The sequence below is a fragment of the Ambystoma mexicanum genome, chromosome 5q (genome assembly GCF_040938575.1).
Source record: "Ambystoma mexicanum isolate Mex_15411 chromosome 5q, UKY_AmexF1_1, whole genome shotgun sequence".
NCBI classification, from domain to species: domain Eukaryota; kingdom Metazoa; phylum Chordata; class Amphibia; order Caudata; family Ambystomatidae; genus Ambystoma; species Ambystoma mexicanum.
Window position 1 is genome coordinate 1,272,832,077 of NC_090933.1, and position 18,896 is coordinate 1,272,850,972.

Consider the following 18,896-nt stretch of genomic DNA (forward strand, 5'->3'; position numbering starts at 1 on the left):
CTGGAGATGAAGAAAATCCCTTCTTCATCATCTTCTTCCTCACTCATGGTTTGTGTCTTTCTAACCCTTCACGTGTCTGAGTGTGCAGGCACCTCCTCCGATCGAGGAGTCCACAACTCACACGTACCAGAGCACACAAGTACCTCTGTGTGTGTGTGTCCAGGCTGCAGCTCCACCCACTTTCAGTTGTAGTGTGATGTAGGATGCAAGCTTCCACCCACAGTATGTCAAAACGTTGCTTTTATGCTTTCTCTTCTTTGCAAAAACAGTTTTTTAGTATATTTCTTTTTTTCTAGAGCCCCCTGTGGGTGAGCTAGAGATATATTGCCTCTAGGGCATGGTGTTGTGGGTCAAAAAATAACCCCATGGGCGCACAAGCACTCCTGTGGGAGCCGCTGCCACTGGGATTGTAAGAAAAATGGCGATTGTCCTCTAACCATGAGTTGCAACTGACAGGCGTTGAGAGGAATCACTGCCGCTGTCCACTGACATGGCTCGCACTTGAAATCCTTTCCCCTGCCCAGCAGCCGTCCTCGCCGCCAGTGTTAAGGTTGTTAAGCCACATGAGGAGCCCTGGTATTTAGGCCTTTTCTGTCCCGGGCACAAGAACCACTTGGACACAGGACTAATGCCGTCGGGCGCTAGGTGCACACTCACTTGTTGCGCGGGCACGCCCCTTTTATTCATCTTGCATGAACCAGCTTCACGCTGCCGTCGCACAGTCACGTGACTACATCACACCCAGTGCATTTATTATTATTATTATTGTTCTTTTATAATGCGCTTAAATGCGGGACCGGGATTCAAACCTGTGTTGCTGTGCATGGTCTTGCTTCCAAGATAAACGTGTTGCCCCTAAGCTACCCACAATGGAAGACTAGTTTGCCCAATGTCACCGCTTTGATTTCACTTAAACAAAGAAGCACGTTTTACTGATTCCAATTATTCACAATGCAGCTGCCGTAATTCAGCGTATTTACAAAGATAATGGGCATCATTACACGGTAGGCGGTAAGGGTTTACCGGTACCGGTATTTTACCGGTACTGGTAAACCCTTACCGCCTTACTACGAGGTACCTTTGCGGGTTGGTGAATTTAACGCCTGCTTTTTGCAGGCGTTAAAAACCAACCCGCAAAGGGACCAGGGAGCTAATTACGGCACCGCAATTTGCGGCACCGTAATTAGCACCTTCCCCATTCCCATTATGCCCTATGGGGCAAAAATGGGAATGGGGAAGGGCAATGGGGTAAAGGGGAATTACCGCCCCGCCAACCTTGGAATAGGGCGGTAATTCCCCTTTCCACCAAGGCGGTGCCGGTATTTTACCGCCATGGACCAAGGTGCTGATAGCACCTTGGTCCACCGCCATCCGTGTATTGAGGCCCAATGTGTAAAGATCCCAGAAAGCACAAAACCCCTTATATACATTAAACAGGGAATGATATATTGCAATGCTTGCAGTGGGTTCGGTTTATAAATGTCTTCCTATAGTGTGTAAAATGGCTCAATGTTTGCTTCTCCATTTGAGCATCCAAGATTACAATTGTTGCAATTACTCCACAACAGAAAACCATCTAAGTATTGCTCTCAGAATTTTGCAAGCATTGTGCAAGGTAAGAAAAGAGTGGGAAAATGTGGTTGGAACTACTTACAGCTGGACGTACCCCTCCCTTGGGTCCCTCTGTATCCCACCTCCCGCTGTATATCTGTTGTGCTGTTACCTCTGTAAAGCGCTCTGTTGCTTATTGAAGCTAGGTCCACGTTCAATAAATATAATAATAATTGCAATAATTGCAATAACATAATAACCTATGTTGTTTTTTATGTGGGTCGCACACAATTCTAAAACTCAGGAACACACGGTTAAAATAGATTATGCCATGCAGCGGGTGCAAGGGCAGATTTTCTTCACCCTTATCTTGCAGATCGCTTCCCAAAATGTGAGACAGTCTGGGTAGGTCTGGCATGCAGAGGATTCTGGTGCTGTGCAAGGTGGCAGACAATCTCACCCTCTCTCCCCACTGTTCTTCTGCGCAGATGTCGATGAATGTGGAGACTTCACTCGCGGTGGCTGCCAGCAGGTCTGCGAAAACCACCCCGGCGCCTTCAACTGCAGCTGCTCCCAGGGCTACGTCGTGCGCACTGACGATGCAACCAAGTGCGAACGTAAGGGGGGAGTATCTATTGTGGGTGCTGGCACGTGCATGTACTGCAGATGGGCACTATAGGGTGGACGTGGACCTCTCCATTGCTCCTGGGATTCTGCATATTCTGCAGCTTATGCTTTGCGTTCGTGGGTGGGTGCACATACGTTTTAGGTTCCACACGCATGATCAGTTTCGTCAAATGCACCCCTGCACCACGACCAGTCCCTTATGAGTAGGGTTTCTGGGTTTCAGTGTTTATTTTTTTCCAATTTCAGTGATGTTTTTCCAGTGTTTTCACAAAATTGAAAAATCTGTGTATATCTGTGTTGAGACCTTTTTGTGCTGTGAATAATGGGGTGCAACAGTGTTTTCCTGTGTATATGAAAACATCAGTTTATTAACATACATACTTTTCAAAGTGGGAATATCATGGGATATACAATGTTCTCAATGGACAGGCTATTGAGGGAACAGTCTCTCAAAAGGGGCAGCCAACACTCTGCTGCTGAGAAAGCCGGAAACAGATGTCAGTGAGACACTGCCCCTGGAAAGGATGTAGGCAATGTTGTGTACAGAATGATGCCCTTTATCAACATCCAGGGCAGGCTCTATTTTATGTAAGAGCTTGTTTGATAAAGGCCGTGCAGGGGCCCTAATTTGCATTTGTACTGACATCAGTGTGAAATCACTGAAAAATGTTACAGGCAGATGTCTCATTCTAACACTGCATATATTTGAATACCCACAAAGACAGCCTTGTGGCACAAATAAGTGTTCTTGAAAATCTATGTTACATTCTTTAGTTAAAAAAAAGTATTTGTCAGTAGTCAAGGCTGTTTTTAGGAATTTGGGCACATTTTGAGATGTATTTATTGTTGGGAAGGTGTGAATTCATGGTCAAATAAAAAGGCTTAAAATTGGCTACAAATGCTCAAAGATAAACCTGTCCACTGACAACAAAAAAGATGTAATAGACATTTTTTCATGTCTGTGCAGGTCTTGTTCAAACCATATACTCAAGGGAGGGGAAAAAGAGGGTCTGTGGGCACAGAGGCCCTGGAAATTCCATGTTAAACTATTTTCTGTAAATACAAATATGTGTCAGTTGTCGAGGGCTATTTTGAGGAATTCTGGCCAATTTTGAGACATGAATCAGCAGTCACAAAAATGGCTCAACTGTGTCTACAATTCCTCGAGATAGCCCCTGACCACCGACAAATACAAATATTTTATTTTACCAAAGAAAACGTGCAGCGTTTTTGAATAAGGTCAGGAGAGGAAGCAATGGGAGAAACATACAGGCATACCTGGTGGGGAGGGCCCTTTTCCTATTTTATGCCAAGCCCCCTCTGCAGCCACCTCTTCATCCCTGAAACTTCCTCCCATCTTTGCTCACAATAAGGCACCACTGATAGGGGGGGCGCAACAGTGTTTTTCAGTTTAAACCTAGAAGACAACTTTTTTCTCTGTGGTGTTTTTCTGGTGTTTATCAGATTCTACTGGAAACAGGAAAGCCTACTTATGAGGTACTGCTCACTGATCATTGGGGCAGATTGCATTTCATGCCTGTCCACATGTCTGCAACCTGTGGCTCTCCATATGTTTTGCACTGTGACTCCCACAATGCCTCGCCATGACTATGCTGGCTAGGGCTGATGGTAGATGTAGTCCAAAACCTCTGGAGAGCCAAAGGTGGCGAACCCCTGTGCCTGTCAATGACTATTTTAGCCAAACAAGGGGAGTATGCCCTGACCACCACTGATGCTTAAACATGTCTTGCTTCTTTATAGGGTCACTTTTGTAAGTAAATTTGATTGGAAATGTATAGTACATAATTTCTCGCAATGAAATATTGTATTAAACAAAGAAATTACCCTTGTCCATCCCAATCACACTTTGGAATATTTTTCAAAACAGTCTCAAGCTTCCCGCTACACAAGGCATTGCGTCTGCCATACCATGGCGACCAGCGATATCTACTTACTGTTCCTCGTCCCTGCACCTTTACCCAGGGTCAGGGGCATCTGAACAGCACCCCAGTGAGAATGGGATATAAACATGCGGAACGACACTATACGCCCTAACGGGTGGTGAAGGATTTACCCCATTCAGAATTGAGAATAATAGCAGATTAGTCAGCAATATGCGTAGATTGGTTTGGCAAGTTGAACCGTACATTTCCGGACACGCATTGTGATATAGTTGTGAATTTTGATTCGTTAGGCATAACTCGATAGCGTTTCCGTGGAGGAGTTTAAAATCCTCAAATTACAAGGACTGGATTTTAGCCTTGACAAAGCCTGCATAGGGCGAAACTAATGGCCACACAGTCACTATAGGCCCTAGCGGGGGGTGAAGGGATTCACCCCATACAGAATTGAGAATAACAGCAGATTAGTCAACAATATGCGTAGATTGGTTTGGCATGTTGAACCTTACATTTTTGGACACGCATTATGATATAGTTGTGAATTTTGATTCGTTAGGCATAACTCGATATCGTTTCCGCGGAGGAGTTTAAAATCCTCAAATTACAAGGACTGGATTTTAGCCTTGACAAAGCCTGCATAGGGCGAAACTGATGGCCACACAGTCAGCGTTTCTTAAGTGCTTGTTTGGCACAATAGTCAGTTTACTTTGTTGATACAGGGTCAATGACCAATGGCATTTTTTCTATATGTCCTTGTCATTACTATTGACTCTTCGAGGTTGACAATCATGCTAACATACAATTATGCGATGATTACATTTTCCTTGTCACTATACTAACACACAAAGCGCATTGAGTCGTCTGACTTTACTTTATGTTTGCTCTTAAATTGATTCTGAGAATTCATTTGGATTATAACACATAAACACTTACATGTAACCAGTGTCAACTCATATGTGACTTAAAGTCCAAGAGCGCATGAATTGGGGTTTTGCTTGTAGATTCTGTAAAGGGCTGGGACACCCTTTTGATTGGGACTCTAATTAGCCTGATGGCTTATTGCCTAGAAAAAGGACATGAGAAGTTAGGCCCACCTTGCTTCCAAGAAGAGGTGTACCCCCAAATGTCCCAGGCTTAAACGCAGTTGCCCTCAACCAAGAAGGTTGTATGCTATATATCGCAGATATCCACCCTATCGTGGCTCCTGCCTTGTACCCATTGGCAGGGCAACGTCCCAACCCACCAGCATCTCGTAGAGAGGGTGACAGTATCTCCATGGGAAATCTTTTAGGGCCTTATGTTCGGCCGTATTAGGGCTGGTGGCATGTTGGGTCCCCCCGTGACGCAGGCTCAAGTGCTCCCAAGAGATCTCTCAGGAACAGAGTATTTCACTAAACAGGTTCAACTCCCCACTAAGAAGTCCATGGAACACAAAGTTTCGTTGGAAGACTCTGAGTAACCTTGCTCCCTTGAGCAGTTAATGAAACTTTCAATGTTCTCATGGAAATGCTTGTGGTTCGTTATGAGAACCCGTGAGATTTTATGTTTTTGGCCCTTCGGTTGTAAGGCTATGTGGAGTAAGCCCAGAACACTTCCTCCTTACTCGTCTGCCGCATTTCAGACAATGGGCCCACGTGTTACAATTTATGCAATGTATTATTGTCTACGCTAAAGCAGAAAGATGGTTTTACATGTTTAAGAAATTATTCCCTACCTTCGAAAGCCATAAGGGTCATTTGCTACTGGCTGATTGCTATGGTTTTATTAGCAAACATTAAGGTCTCTCACATTGACCCTCTTGTGTTATGCCTGAAGAAGGCCCTGCACTGTCGAGTGGACCGAAACATGTAATGTTATGAGAACAGTTTTCACAAGCACAGACTGTGAATAATATATGCTAATTTGTATATGCCTTTATTATTTCTATTTTTCATTTGTGTTTTGTTACCACTATGCTTTTCATTCTTAGTGTACGTTAATGTTACATTTTTTCAGGTTTTGTATGAATCTCTTCATTTATTGTTTTGTTAATATGTTGGATTAATAACCTGTATTGTTAGTTGAGCTTTTCTCTTTTTTCTTCTTTATATGAGACCGCTCTCCTTTTCCGTATACATTTTTGGAATTCTGACAAATATGATGTATTTTGGGGCACAAGTATCGCTAAAAATATTCAAGTGTTGTGCTGATTACATAACAGTCATATTTTTGGTCTTTGTTGGGATTTGTCCCGGAATGCCTAATCCTTGTTTCCAAAATTCTGTGTTCCTCGGTCGTGTTTTTGTAGTGGAACCACACATCTCCTGCAGGTGAACATCAGCATCCTGACTCTCACCTAACACAATCACCTCCTCCAATCACATGCTGAGTTACCTCGGAGGCAGACTCACGCATTCTCCAATCAAACTACAGACATCTACACGGCCATCCTCATAACCATGAGGCATTACCATGTGACACTCTCCCAAAAGCCCAAGGAAGCTGCTGACAACAGGGCCTTATATAACAATCACTCAGGAACCTGCATATCCCCTGGGAACAGAAGGTGCTGCCTTAGTCCCTACAACAAGACAAAAGCCTCAATCACCTAAAATGCTGTCTATAACCCTAAATTCCCACTATTAGGCACTGCACTCAGACCATGAACAATTCACACAAAAAAACCTGGCAGATAATTGCTCACACAAGGGCCTGATTATGGGCATGATTCATGGACAAGTGCGCAGTGATCCTGCAAAGCCAGCACGCTGTGAGGTACTCATAGTGGCAACAAGTAAGACAGACACAAGTGATCACAGTTCAAGGGTGTTTATTGAACAATTAATCCTGTACTGTTTGCAGATTGGAAAAAACGCCTAATCTAAACCTAAATCTTAGATGGGAGCAAGCGTCAACCATCAAATGAAAAATAAGGCCGTCCTAGTGGCATTGTGTCAAATAAAAGGGACCTATTGCCAAACCTTACAACTAATACAAAAAGGGGTGTCGGATAGTTCTCAAGAAAAGAAAGAAGCATTCTCAAATAATATTTCAGGATGCGGTAGCTTAGGTCTCCCTTCCCCACGTTTTGAGCACGGGGTAAGGTGGGATTTTGGAGCACAGCACACACTCGAGCTTTCCCAGCACGAGATGACAGTTCTGTTTTCAGCTATCAGGGCTGTCGATGTCCAAGTCTCGTTTAACTTGAAAGTCTCTTGCCTTCGAAGAGCTGATGACTGCAAATTAATAAAACAAAAGTTCCTTCAATCAAATGAATGTTCTTTAAGGTGATAATGGTTCACGCCACGGTCCCCCTCTTCTGGGCGCTCAAACTTCTTAATTGTTAACCACAGTTCATGTAGAGTGATTCCTTCATCCCTTGGTCCCCCTCTTTTGGGCGCTGACACCTCACTTATCCTATTCCTCAATTTACATATCAGTTCTTTTCTCAAGGAGCTTTGGATGATAGCTTCACTCCCAGAACTCCCTCGGTCAGGCTTGGACCGCTCTTGACTGCCAGTACTTGGGTGATGGCTTCACCCCCGGATCTCCCTCTCTTATTCGCAGCCTCCCTCCTCCAGGTTCACTATGGCTTTCTCTTCTTAGCGGGATTTCACTTCCCTTCGTTTCTCAATGTCTTTTCAAACAGTTCATAGTGGACATCCCTCGGCCGGGTTCAAGTCTGTCAACACACTGTTTCCTGAGACTTTAGACTCTGGCCCTTCTCACTGGCATCCCTCAGTCGGGTTCACTCTTCCCGTCTCTTTTACACAGTTTAATGTTGGTGGGATTTGCTTCCCTTTTTTCACTGTGGGATTAATTTCCCTTTCTTTCACACAGTTTGTAGATCAAAGTCTTTCGATTGTACGGGGAGTTTCGGCTTAGGACCCTTTTGGAACGTGCATGTAATGGATGGGATCACACAGAATAACTCTGAGTCCAAATAACCGAACCAACTCAGGAAGATGGCAAAGTACTGTTTTATTAACAATTATCTAAAACAGGGCGTTTACAACAAACATCAACGGACGGACGCTCAGGTACTCTCATCGATCTTTACATAAATCATAGCTTTTATATCAAAAATATGTCTGAGGTGACGTCACACTATGTGGCAATAGTCAAAAACCTATCAAGGGTCGGGATTGGCTAAGGGGAAACATCTAAGTATACCTTCTATAGGAGATAGAATTGTGATTGGCTAATCACTATAAGGTGGACAACATATGCCTACCTCTAAAATATGACATCTTCAGAAACATTAGATACACAGTTTCTCATTGGTCTTCAAACTATAAGGTCCTTCATTATATGGACTAATATCATTGGTTGGCATGCTTGTGCCATGTTTGGAGAATTCGGTTTACTTAGCAGCACGTAAGCCCAGGCCCAGGTGCAAGGAGAGGGGACATGACACTATCCCACCACCCAATTAGCCCAGCATTTCTCATTACCTGTAAGAGGATTCAATTCAGCACTACAGCCAAGTCAACGCCTAGTCTAGAATACTGAATGAAAACCCTTATTGATATATCTTTATGTCCAGTTCATGCGTTCTGGATGACTACCCCTATATAACACCCCTCCCTTGGAATCCCCCTGACCCCACTGAGCCAAGAAGTAGTTCTGTTTTGCAAGTTTAAAGGTTTATTTGATAACTTAAACAATATATATTATATCACGCTTTATAATAAATTAATAATTGGATATCACACTTAATCTGGTATGATAAAGATTAACAACGGAGAATCTGGCACTAGCACACTTCTTGATAATCACTAAGGAGTTGACATGAAATGGATAAGATAGCAACAATACTTTTATGGTTTCCAATGGATGCAATGTGGAATGAAATGCAGTAAAGAAAATAACTTGATAGGATTTCAGCAAAAGACAATGTAATCACTTTCTTGGACAATTCACCCCCCCTTTTATGCAATGCAAGGAAATGGAAGGAAGGCACACAGTTCTCAGAAATGCAATTAAATGTGATTCAGTTCACCCCAGCAACTTAGACTACAGAAGTTGAAAACACAGGCCCAAATGCTTTTAAATGTGCTGGAAATGAAGAAAAATATATGCTAAAATGCTTTTAATTCCCTCTAGCGGTTCAGGGCGAGTGGTATCTAGTTAATATTAGTCCGGGCTCACACTAGCAATGATTCAGGGATGATTAGCAGGTTAAACGAATTTTTGGCGACTGAAAGGCAAGCAGCAGCAGATTTTTACACGTGGAGAAATTTGCAAATCGCGGTAAAATGTCAAATCGCGGCTAAATTTGCGAATGCGCCGAGCGCGATTACAGAGGAACGACAAGGACTATCACTATCGTTTTGGGGTCCGAGGAAAGCCTAGGATCTCAGCTTCCAGATGAAAGTTACTGCAAGTCTCTAGCACAAACGGTCACGGAGATATGAGCGATTAAATAAAGGTCATTTTTCAGATTTTAAATTTTAAAGTTCAAAAAGACAAGTGCAGCTTGCAACTAGAAAATGACAAGTGACAGCTTTACAAATGACAGTTGACAGTTAGGAGACAGTTCTACTTAGATTAAAATAGATTGAATTATATTATTTTAACTAGGAGATTGGTTCTGCACAGTTTTCTAGGTACTCACACTATATTCCTGAGTTAAATGGGCCTCGCCACGGATCTGGTCAGGTTTTGGACTCGCCTCTGGTCTCTGCACTTCACAGTGATCTGGGTCAGCTCTCTCTGGTTCTGCTAACAGGTCAGCTCTACTCTGCTGGTCTGGTCTGGGTCTCTGGTTCTGGATAGATTGAAGTCTCTAGTTTGGCTCTCTGGAGGTTTGATGGAGGCAAGGTATGGATTTTCCCGGCAGAGCTTCCAGCTGCAAATGGATTTGAAGGTCCCTATCTGTCCTGTCTGTCTGCTTTTATGTGTTTTCAAAATGGGTGTGTGTGAGCAGCATCACTAGCCAGCCCCTCTCCACTTGTCATTGGCCAAGCTTTCATTTCTCCCCTGATTGGGGGAGCTAAGTTGTGTCAGAGTGATGTCATTTTACAGCCTGCAGAAAGTCCACTCCTCCTGTCAACTTGCACACAAATCTAGATTTGAACCAAATACATATTTGCAGAGGTACATATTGTTTTAAAATCATATGCACCCATCATGCATTACAGGAGGTATACCCTGTTCAAACTCTGCTCTTCCTGGGGGCTTGTATTCAGAAATGGCAATATTTTGCACTTTTTAACTGGTTTGCAATACCGGACATTACCCCAAATTTACACACATGTGCGCAAGGAGTATGGACATTAGTTGATGAAGTGTCAGATTTTTCACATGCACACATTTTGAGTAATATCCTCTTTTCCGCTAAAACTCCCCTGAACATACCACCGGTTCTAAAAACCTCTTAAAATGTGGGCAGAAAAATCACAAGAATTATGGTATCATTTATACAATTTTCACATGTCCGCTCTATGAGTTATTAATCTTTTTAGAGTTATGTTCTGGCCCCAAAGGGGTGTGGTTTTCCTCCAGCACAAGGTTGAATTTCTGGTTTTTCCAGTTCTGCCAAGCCAGCTTGCTCTCACAGGCAGTGCCCCTCCCCTGTGCTTCCAGGAGAAATCTCCATTTACGACTCCCGCCATAAAACATTTGCCTGAGTCAAGACAGGGCTTTGTTCAATTTCCTGCAGAGCCCAGGTAATTCAATCAGGGAAGTGTCATATCCCTTTTGGTGTGAGCAGCAAAAGGGCAGCTAGGCCTGGGAACACAGCTGTGACTCAAGTTTCACTCCTGATGGGGGTAGTTGCCAGGCAAATTGGAATCTCTTTAAGCCAGTTTTTAGCTACATGTAATTTCTGTTCCCCAGTTTCTGCATTCAAATAAACTAACAATTTCACATATGCAGCTAGAATGCTGATTCTAAGTTTAAAACTATGACATTTAAACAATTGCAACCTATGTGACACTCAAAAGTAGGTCACTCATTTCTCTTAAACATTGAGATTTTTAATGTCTTTCAGTCCAAATTTACTTAAACTGCTGAAATCCACAGCTCAGCCAGTCTTGTTATACACCTTCAAGTCACTTCAGAATGTAACTTTACATTGGATCCACCTCTCAGTAAGTCTTTCCTTGGCCTGTTTTGGGTTCATTTATTCAGTTTTCTACAAAAAAGTAAAATCTGGTGGTTTTAAAACGCCGGCTTTCTGATAGTGGTGAGTACTGGTACTGCACCCCTTTTTGGGATTTAAGAAAATGAATTCCCAACAGTTATGGGTTTGCTTTTGGCAATCAGCATTACCATTCCCAATGGTTTCAGACTACTGTGTGGGTAGTCCAATGGTGGTTTTAGGCAGTGTCCTTCTGTGCCCATAACATCGGCAAAAATGGGTGGCCGCCTATTCTTCATGCACTTCCCTGGGCATTTTCTGGGAAGCTCTGGCCATCATGATGTTTTCATGTCAGTACTGCACAGTTTTGAGGTAGGGCTCGGATGCATGGGTAAATACATCCCACAAGCCCCCCTCTTGCGATGGCCATTCGGTTTCACTGATGGGACTCGCAAGATCTGGGATGTTTCCTCATCTTCTTCCAATAGATGGCACAGTTCAGCATCTTTTTCTCCATCCGGTACTGGTCGATCAGTTCTCCTCGCCGGTCCTGATGGGAATATTGGACGGTACCCCGGGCCCATTGGATCTTCGTTCCCGTCTCCGGATCATCCTCCTTGGCCCGTCTCCAGGTTTTCTTTCTCCTAGGACGACAAAGGAAGAGCGGCAATACCTACTCATAGACGTGTTTCCACCACTGTTGAGATAGTGGGGCAGCATATGCATTTCATCATAACAAAACATTACATTCTTATTTTGAAAAAAAAAAACAGTATAACTAAGAGACAGTTTCATGCAAATCACAGTATTTTAGAGACTAGATGTGGTATGTTTTATGGTTGGAACTGAATTAGTCTGAGACAGTACCCGCTAGGATTCCAGAGGATTCCTCCAGTTGTTGCAGAGTATGCCTGGGATGGCAACATTTCAGCTGGTTTATGTGGACCCACTTGTCTTCCCCCGCTGCCAAAGGACCTTTGGGGATGTGGATTTTGTAGGCCACAGGGGAGATCTTGTCGATGATCTCAAAGGGTCCCTTCCATGTAGGCAAGAATTTCCGCTGTTTTGCCTGGTTTCTTTGGAAGTTGTATAGATAGACCCGGTCCCCCACCTGATATTCCTTCCTGGAAGTTTTCAGGTCATAGTGGGTCTTCATGCTATCAGCCGATCTTTCTAGATTCCGCTGAGCATAAGCAAAAGCATGTTGAAGGTGTTTCCTTAAATTCTCCACATACTCATGAGTTGTGGAGGCATTTATCAGTGTCTGCTCTTGGGTCCTATAGAGCAAATGCTGCGGAAGCACCATCTTGCGTCCAGTCATCAACTCAAATGGTGACATTTTGGTTGCAGATGAAGGGGTAGATCTGATGGCCATTAGGACCAGAGGTAATCGGATATCCCAACTTGGCCCAGAATCTGCCACAAACTTTTTTAAGATGCTCACAATTGTCCGGTTGTAGCGTTCCACTGCTCCAGAAGAAGCTGGCTTGTAAGCAATATGTAACTTCCTTTTGACCCCCAGTATCTCCCACATCTTTGTCATTACTTCACTGGTGAAGTGGCTACCTCTGTCTGACTCAATCCTTTGAGGTAGGCCGAAACGGGAAAAGATGTGGTTAATCATCAGGGCAGCTGCGGTTTCTGCCTTGCAATTTGGGGCTGGGAGACATTCCACCCACTTGGTAAACAAGCATGTGACGGTCAACATGTACTTATTCCCCCTCGCGGAGCGAATCACGGGGCCTACAAAGTCGATTTGTAAATCTGACCATGGCAGTGTCATCCCCCTCTTTTGGAGAGGTGCACGATGCGTGAGGGATGATGGCTGAAATTGTGCACACACAAGACACCCCTTCAAGTATTGGTCGAGGTCCTGCCCCATGTTTGGCCAGTATGCAACCTCTCTTAAGATTTCCAATGTTGTGTGAAACCCCCTATGACCGGCAGTAGCCGCATCATGGGCGTGACTTAACATCAGGCTTCGGAATGAGGTAGGAACCACCCACTGATCGTGGCCAGCTTTGGATTTCCTTACCAACAAACCGTCTTGGATCCGGAACATTTTTGGACACTTCATCAACACTCTTAGGTCCTCTTTCCCAATGTAATCGGTATCCGTCAGGGGAAAGTTCTCAGGGTCCTCAAGGTGTTGGTAAAATTTACCAATTATTGGATCCCCCTTCTGAGCGATAATCAAATCAGCATCAGGGGTCTCCTTACTCCATTGTGCAATTGATAGGTCGTTGTGAGCATTTGTCTGGGACCTAGTGATAGCAGTGACCTGGATTTCCCCCAACAGGGACTCAATCTCAATTAGATCCCCTTGGATGGCCCCGGTTTTGGCCAGCTGATCAGCTAAGTCATTTCCAGTTTTGTCTGGTCCCTCTACTTTGGAATGACCCTTGATCTTCTTCCAATAGATGGTCATTCCTTTCGAGGTGACCAGATCATCAATGTTTTGGATCAACTTCCCATGTTTCAAGGGTTTGTTGTTAGCACATAACATGCCTCTGGTTTTCCAATTAACCAGGTGCTCCACGAACCCGTTCCGTACATAATCCGAATCTGTGATTATGACCAGTTTGTGGAGTTGATGCTGGACAGCAGTGAGGATGGCCTGATGCACAGCCATCAATTCTGCCACCTGACTACTTCGGGGACCAATTTTGTATCCAGCGGAGGGTTCTGGGGTCTCATTCACCCATGCATTCCCTACACCAGCCACCAGTTCTTTCTCCCCGTCGTTGTCAACATGGTAAGAGCATCCATCCACATAGACAGTGGGCATTCCCTCACACTTGTCCTCTTCAAAGACTTTGTGTGGGGAATTAAGGTATGCCTCCGTGTTGTCCTTGATTTTTAGACTTTCGTCCTCGAGACAGTTTTCTCTGGCACAATCATGCAAGTCAGCCAGACCTTGCGCGAGGGGACTCTTCTTGTTTTGGCCATATCGGACCTCCACAGGAAAGCCTTGCATTGACAGAATCCAGGAAGTAATTCGGGAATTACTCACATTTCCGGTCCGGATTCTATCACTTTGGAGATATTGCAGAGGCTGGTGTGGAGTCTCCACTATGATGTGTTCCCCCTGGATAAACGGGCGGTAATTCTTCAATGCCCACACCGTTGCCAGGAGTGCCTTCTCACAATCGTTGAATTTTTCCTCCACAGAGGATAAAGTTTTGCTCGCATAGGAGATTACTTTATTGACCTTGTCATGCTTTTGGTATAATACTGCCGTCAAGCACGTATTAGAGAACCCCGTCTCCAGGAAGAACTCCTTGTTTCTGACAGGGTAAGCTAGGCAAGGCGCTTGTGAGAGGCTTCTTTTGAGTTGTTTTACTGCCTCGGCTTGTTCTGGACCCCATTCCCACTTGACCCCCCCCTTCAGGAGATGAATCAGGGGTCTGGTGATCTCTGCGTAGCCCTCAATGAACTTTCTGCTGGAATTAGTCAGTCCAAGGAGGCTCCTTAGTTCCCGCAGAGTTGTGGGGTCTTTCAGTTTCTGAAGTGCTTCCACTTTCTTTTCCTGGGGACAGAGACCCTGAGGAGTAATCTCATGCCCCAAGAAATTAACACGGGTTCTACACCACTGTGCTTTCTGAAAGGAAAGTTTTGCTCCGGCGGCCCTCAACTGGGTCAGAACATAACGGATCTCCGCTATGTGTTCCTCCACAGATGAACTTTTGATGAGGACATCATCTACATAAGCCAGGTTACCCCTCGCACCCAGGTCGGGCATGGCCTTATGTAGGAAAATGTTGAATTCATTGCCGGAGTTGAGGTATCCGAAGGGAGTCCGGGTCCATGTGTATTGCTGGCCCCCAAAGGTAAAAGCCAGCTTGTATTGGTCCTCCCTACTGACAGGCACAGTCCAGTATCCATTGGTCAAATCTATTGCAGTGAATACCTGTGACCCCTGGATCTGGGCCAGCCCTTGGTCAATGTAGGGCAGAGGCCATCGGGAAGTATGGACCCGTTTGTTGAGCTCCCTGAGGTCAGCACAGAGTCTCCACTGGCCGTTTGGCTTCAATATTCCCAGCACCGGATTATTGAAGGTGCTGTGGACTGGACGGATTATTCCCCGGGACTCAAGGTTCTTAATTATTTCAGTAAGGGACTCCATTGATGCGAGAGGCAAGCGATATTGCTTCACAAACACTGGAGTCATGCCAGGGTCCGTGGGGATTGTTGTTGTGTGGATGTCAGTGCGACCACAGTCATATGAGCCTACCGCAAAGAGATCTTGGAAATCCAAGAAAACTTGTTTCAACTTTTGCTTTTGTTCCAGAGTCACACAGGCATCAGCTAGGTTGACTCTCTCTTCCACCATCTGCCTGAAGCCTGGAAAGACTTCTGGTTTGGCTATCTCAGCGGCCTCCTCCAGCTGGGTGGAGAAGTCCCTGGTCAGAGTGCTGATTTGGACTGGAGGCTTCAGGTGGGAAAGCCAGCCCTCATGGACCTGGAAAATCACCTCATCCCTCCTGAAGTCACAAGTCACATCTTCCTTACCATAGGGGCAGGAAGTGTACACCAGGAAGTTCCCCCCATGCCGGGTAAAAATCCTGTCTGGTGTTGTTTTGTCCTCACTGTCACTGTCAAAACAGTCCTTGGGGATTGGTCCTAACAGTTCATTTACTAAGTCGATGGAAAAATGTCGGTCATCAACCGCCATTCCAATAATGGTGCCTGTGGCTAGAGTAATACTCTTTAAGTCGCTGTTATCCACCTCTATTAGAATGGTGTCATGTTCTATGTTGACTAATGGAGTTGGGTTTACCCCCAACCCTTGCTGTTGGAGAGAAGCGTTTAGATGTATGTAAGCATCAGGGTTTTGCAAATATTGTCCTCTTTTAGCTTTCACTTCCAGGGAGAATTGTCGGGTCCTTTCTGGGATGGTGACTTCCTCTTTAATCTGAATTTCAACTGCATAAGGTAGCAATTGAGCTGACCTAAATGCTTTTTCTGGATCATCAAAGCCCATGGGATTATCCGCTAATCGGGACCAAGCTTTGAAGTTTATTAGGTCCAAACTAATGGCAAAGCGATTGAGAATGTCACTGCCTAAGTAAAAGGCGGCAGTGACGTCTCGCACGACCCAACAATTATGGACTATGCTCTTGTTGCCAATGGAGATTTTGCGCATACACCTGCTTGGCAGGAGCTGTTTGGAATTAGGTGCTTCCAGGTCCATTTCCCATTTGTCTATCAGTTTGAATGTGGGAATGGCTGGATCTTTTGGGAGTTGGCGAAACATGGCTTCGCTGATGAAGCTCTTACCATTGTTCACGCACACTCGAGCGAGAACAGAGTCCTTCCCATCATTTAACTGAACAGGGATGAACAACTGCTCTCCAATTTGCTGAATATCAGCCAGGCTCTGAGCTGATTTCACATCTTTCTGGACTATAGGAGTGGGAGTTTCAGATTGTGGATTAGTAAAGAATCTCAGAGTGTTTCCTTCCAGCGTGGAGTACCACTTTAGACTGGAAGGAAGGTTGATTTTCAGAAATAGAGAGGACCCCCTATCACCAGTCTGTTGTCCTACCGCTATTACTGTCACGTCTGGAATTTGGCTATTCTGGAAGTGAAATTCTACTTGGTCAGGTTTTTGTTCAACCATGTGGCAGGTGCCGTTTAAACTAACATGGTTGACACTCTGTTTTAATTTTATTGGTCGGCTAGTCTGGGTCCAGAGGACCTTGTTTACACAATCTATTAGGGGTGACAACCTTCTCAGGAGGTCATTCCCCAGTAAACAAGGGGTGCCCTCTGGAGTCACAACTATGACGGGGTGTTTCAACTTGTGTCGCCCAATTTTAATGTCCAAGTCTGCCGTCCCCTCGACGGGAATTTCCTTCCCGTCAAAGTTCTGCAGTTGTCCAGGAAGAGAGGTGAGAGGAATTTGGTAATTCTCTCCCCTTCCTGCATTCAGTTCATCAAAGGCCCTTCTGGACAGAAGGGTAGCTTGAGATCCCGTGTCCACCAGCGCTGAAATTGTACCCTGCCCCTGTACTTGTACCGGGGCATAGTATCTTCCCTCCTTCTCCTCAAGGGGGCACAGATAATGCACATTTTTGGACAACTGGTGGGCTAACTTTCTGGTTTTGGAAGCGAAGAGATTTGGGCAGAATTCTGTGGAGAGCCTTGGGAATCTGAAAGAAAAAGTTGGCAACTGGAGATCAGAGCCATTGTGGGTTCCCCTGGCTCCGGTTCCGGGCCACCCCCCCCTTTTTGGAGGCAGTCACCAGGATGGGTTTGAACCAGGGGATTTTCTTGCTGTTGGTTCTGGGATGAGATGGTGGGCGGCGGTAGCTCAGTCTCCACATCTCCCCAGTCTGGATTTGCATCCCTAGGGACCCATTTTTCTTTGGGAGGAGTTCCCCCCTCTCTGAAGGAGAAGATCCTTTTCCCACGATCCTCTGAGGATCCCTCTCCCTCAAATTGGAAGACCTGTACCTCCTCCTCAAACTGAGTCTTTTTGCAGCACATCCATATCCTCCTTTATTTTAATGATGTACTGTCTGGTCTCATTTTCTGACTCCTGGCTTCTGTGCAGCCTTTGCTCAGAAGAGTCCAGATCAGATTGGGCCTTTTCTAACGCCATCTGTTGCCTTTTTGCCAGATCATGGCCTTCAGCACATTTATTCTGTATGGCTCCCATATATAAATATAAATATGCCGCTATCCTAACAATCTTGTCGTGTTCATCTTTGGCCTTAGGAGCCATATATAGTTCACTCAGGGCCACATGTAATGGACCCTGATCTCTCCATAAGTCTGACCCTGTTTCAGTGGCCTGTCGCGTGATGGCCTGCAACCAGGCATCCTGGCCCTGCTCAGCCCATTCACCTCTCACAAATAGTTTATGTAAGAAGTGCTCTCTGGCTATTTTCATATCTACCAAGGTCGTCATTCTAGAGATTGGTCTCTGTCCTGACTTACAGAAGTTAGTATTTTATTTTTGCAAAACAGACCTTTTCCTAAGAGCGTTCCTTTGAGGAGTGCTTTACAGCGTAACGCAGCGTGGTGATCCGACCGGATATGTGTATCTGGTCAGCTGGCACGCTGTATTAATCTGCACAAATGGTAGATCTAACCCAAACGTCCGGCACGAGCCCCCAATTTGTAAGAGGATTCAATTCAGCACTACAGCCAAGTCAACGCCTAGTCTAGAATACTGAATGAAAACCCTTATTGATATATCTTTATGTCCAGTTCATGCGTTCTGGATGACTACCCCTATATAACACCCCTCCCTTGGAATCCCCCTGACCCCACTGAGCCAAGAAGTAGTTCTGTTTTGCAAGTTTAAAGGTTTATTTGATAACTTAAACAATATATATTATATCACGCTTTATAATAAATTAATAATTGGATATCACACTTAATCTGGTATGATAAAGATTAACAACGGAGAATCTGGCACTAGCACACTTCTTGATAATCACTAAGGAGTTGACATGAAATGGATAAGGTAGCAACAATACTTTTATGGTTTCCAATGGATGCAATGTGGAATGAAATGCAGTAAAGAAAATAACTTGATAGGATTTCAGCAAAAGACAATGTAATCACTTTCTTGGACAATTCACCCCCCCCTTTTATGCAATGCAAGGAAATGGAAGGAAGGCACACAGTTCTCAGAAATGCAATTAAATGTGATTCAGTTCACCCCAGCAACTTAGACTACAGAAGTTGAAAACACAGGCCCAAATGCTTTTAAATGTGCTGGAAATGAAGAAAAATATATG

At 44.7% G+C, this 18,896-nt stretch overlaps 1 protein-coding gene across 2 annotated transcripts in view; it reads left to right on the top strand.

Annotated features, from left to right (window-relative positions):
• The window catches only part of LOC138498021 (latent-transforming growth factor beta-binding protein 4-like), a 743,452-nt gene that overhangs the window by 625,324 nt on the left and 99,232 nt on the right, over positions 1–18,896 (top strand). For both annotated transcript variants that reach the window (XM_069621814.1, XM_069621813.1), the window contains one exon: positions 2,040–2,168. In XM_069621814.1, coding sequence (XP_069477915.1) covers positions 2,040–2,168 — 129 coding nt within the window. The remainder of the gene's footprint in view (positions 1–2,039; positions 2,169–18,896) is intronic.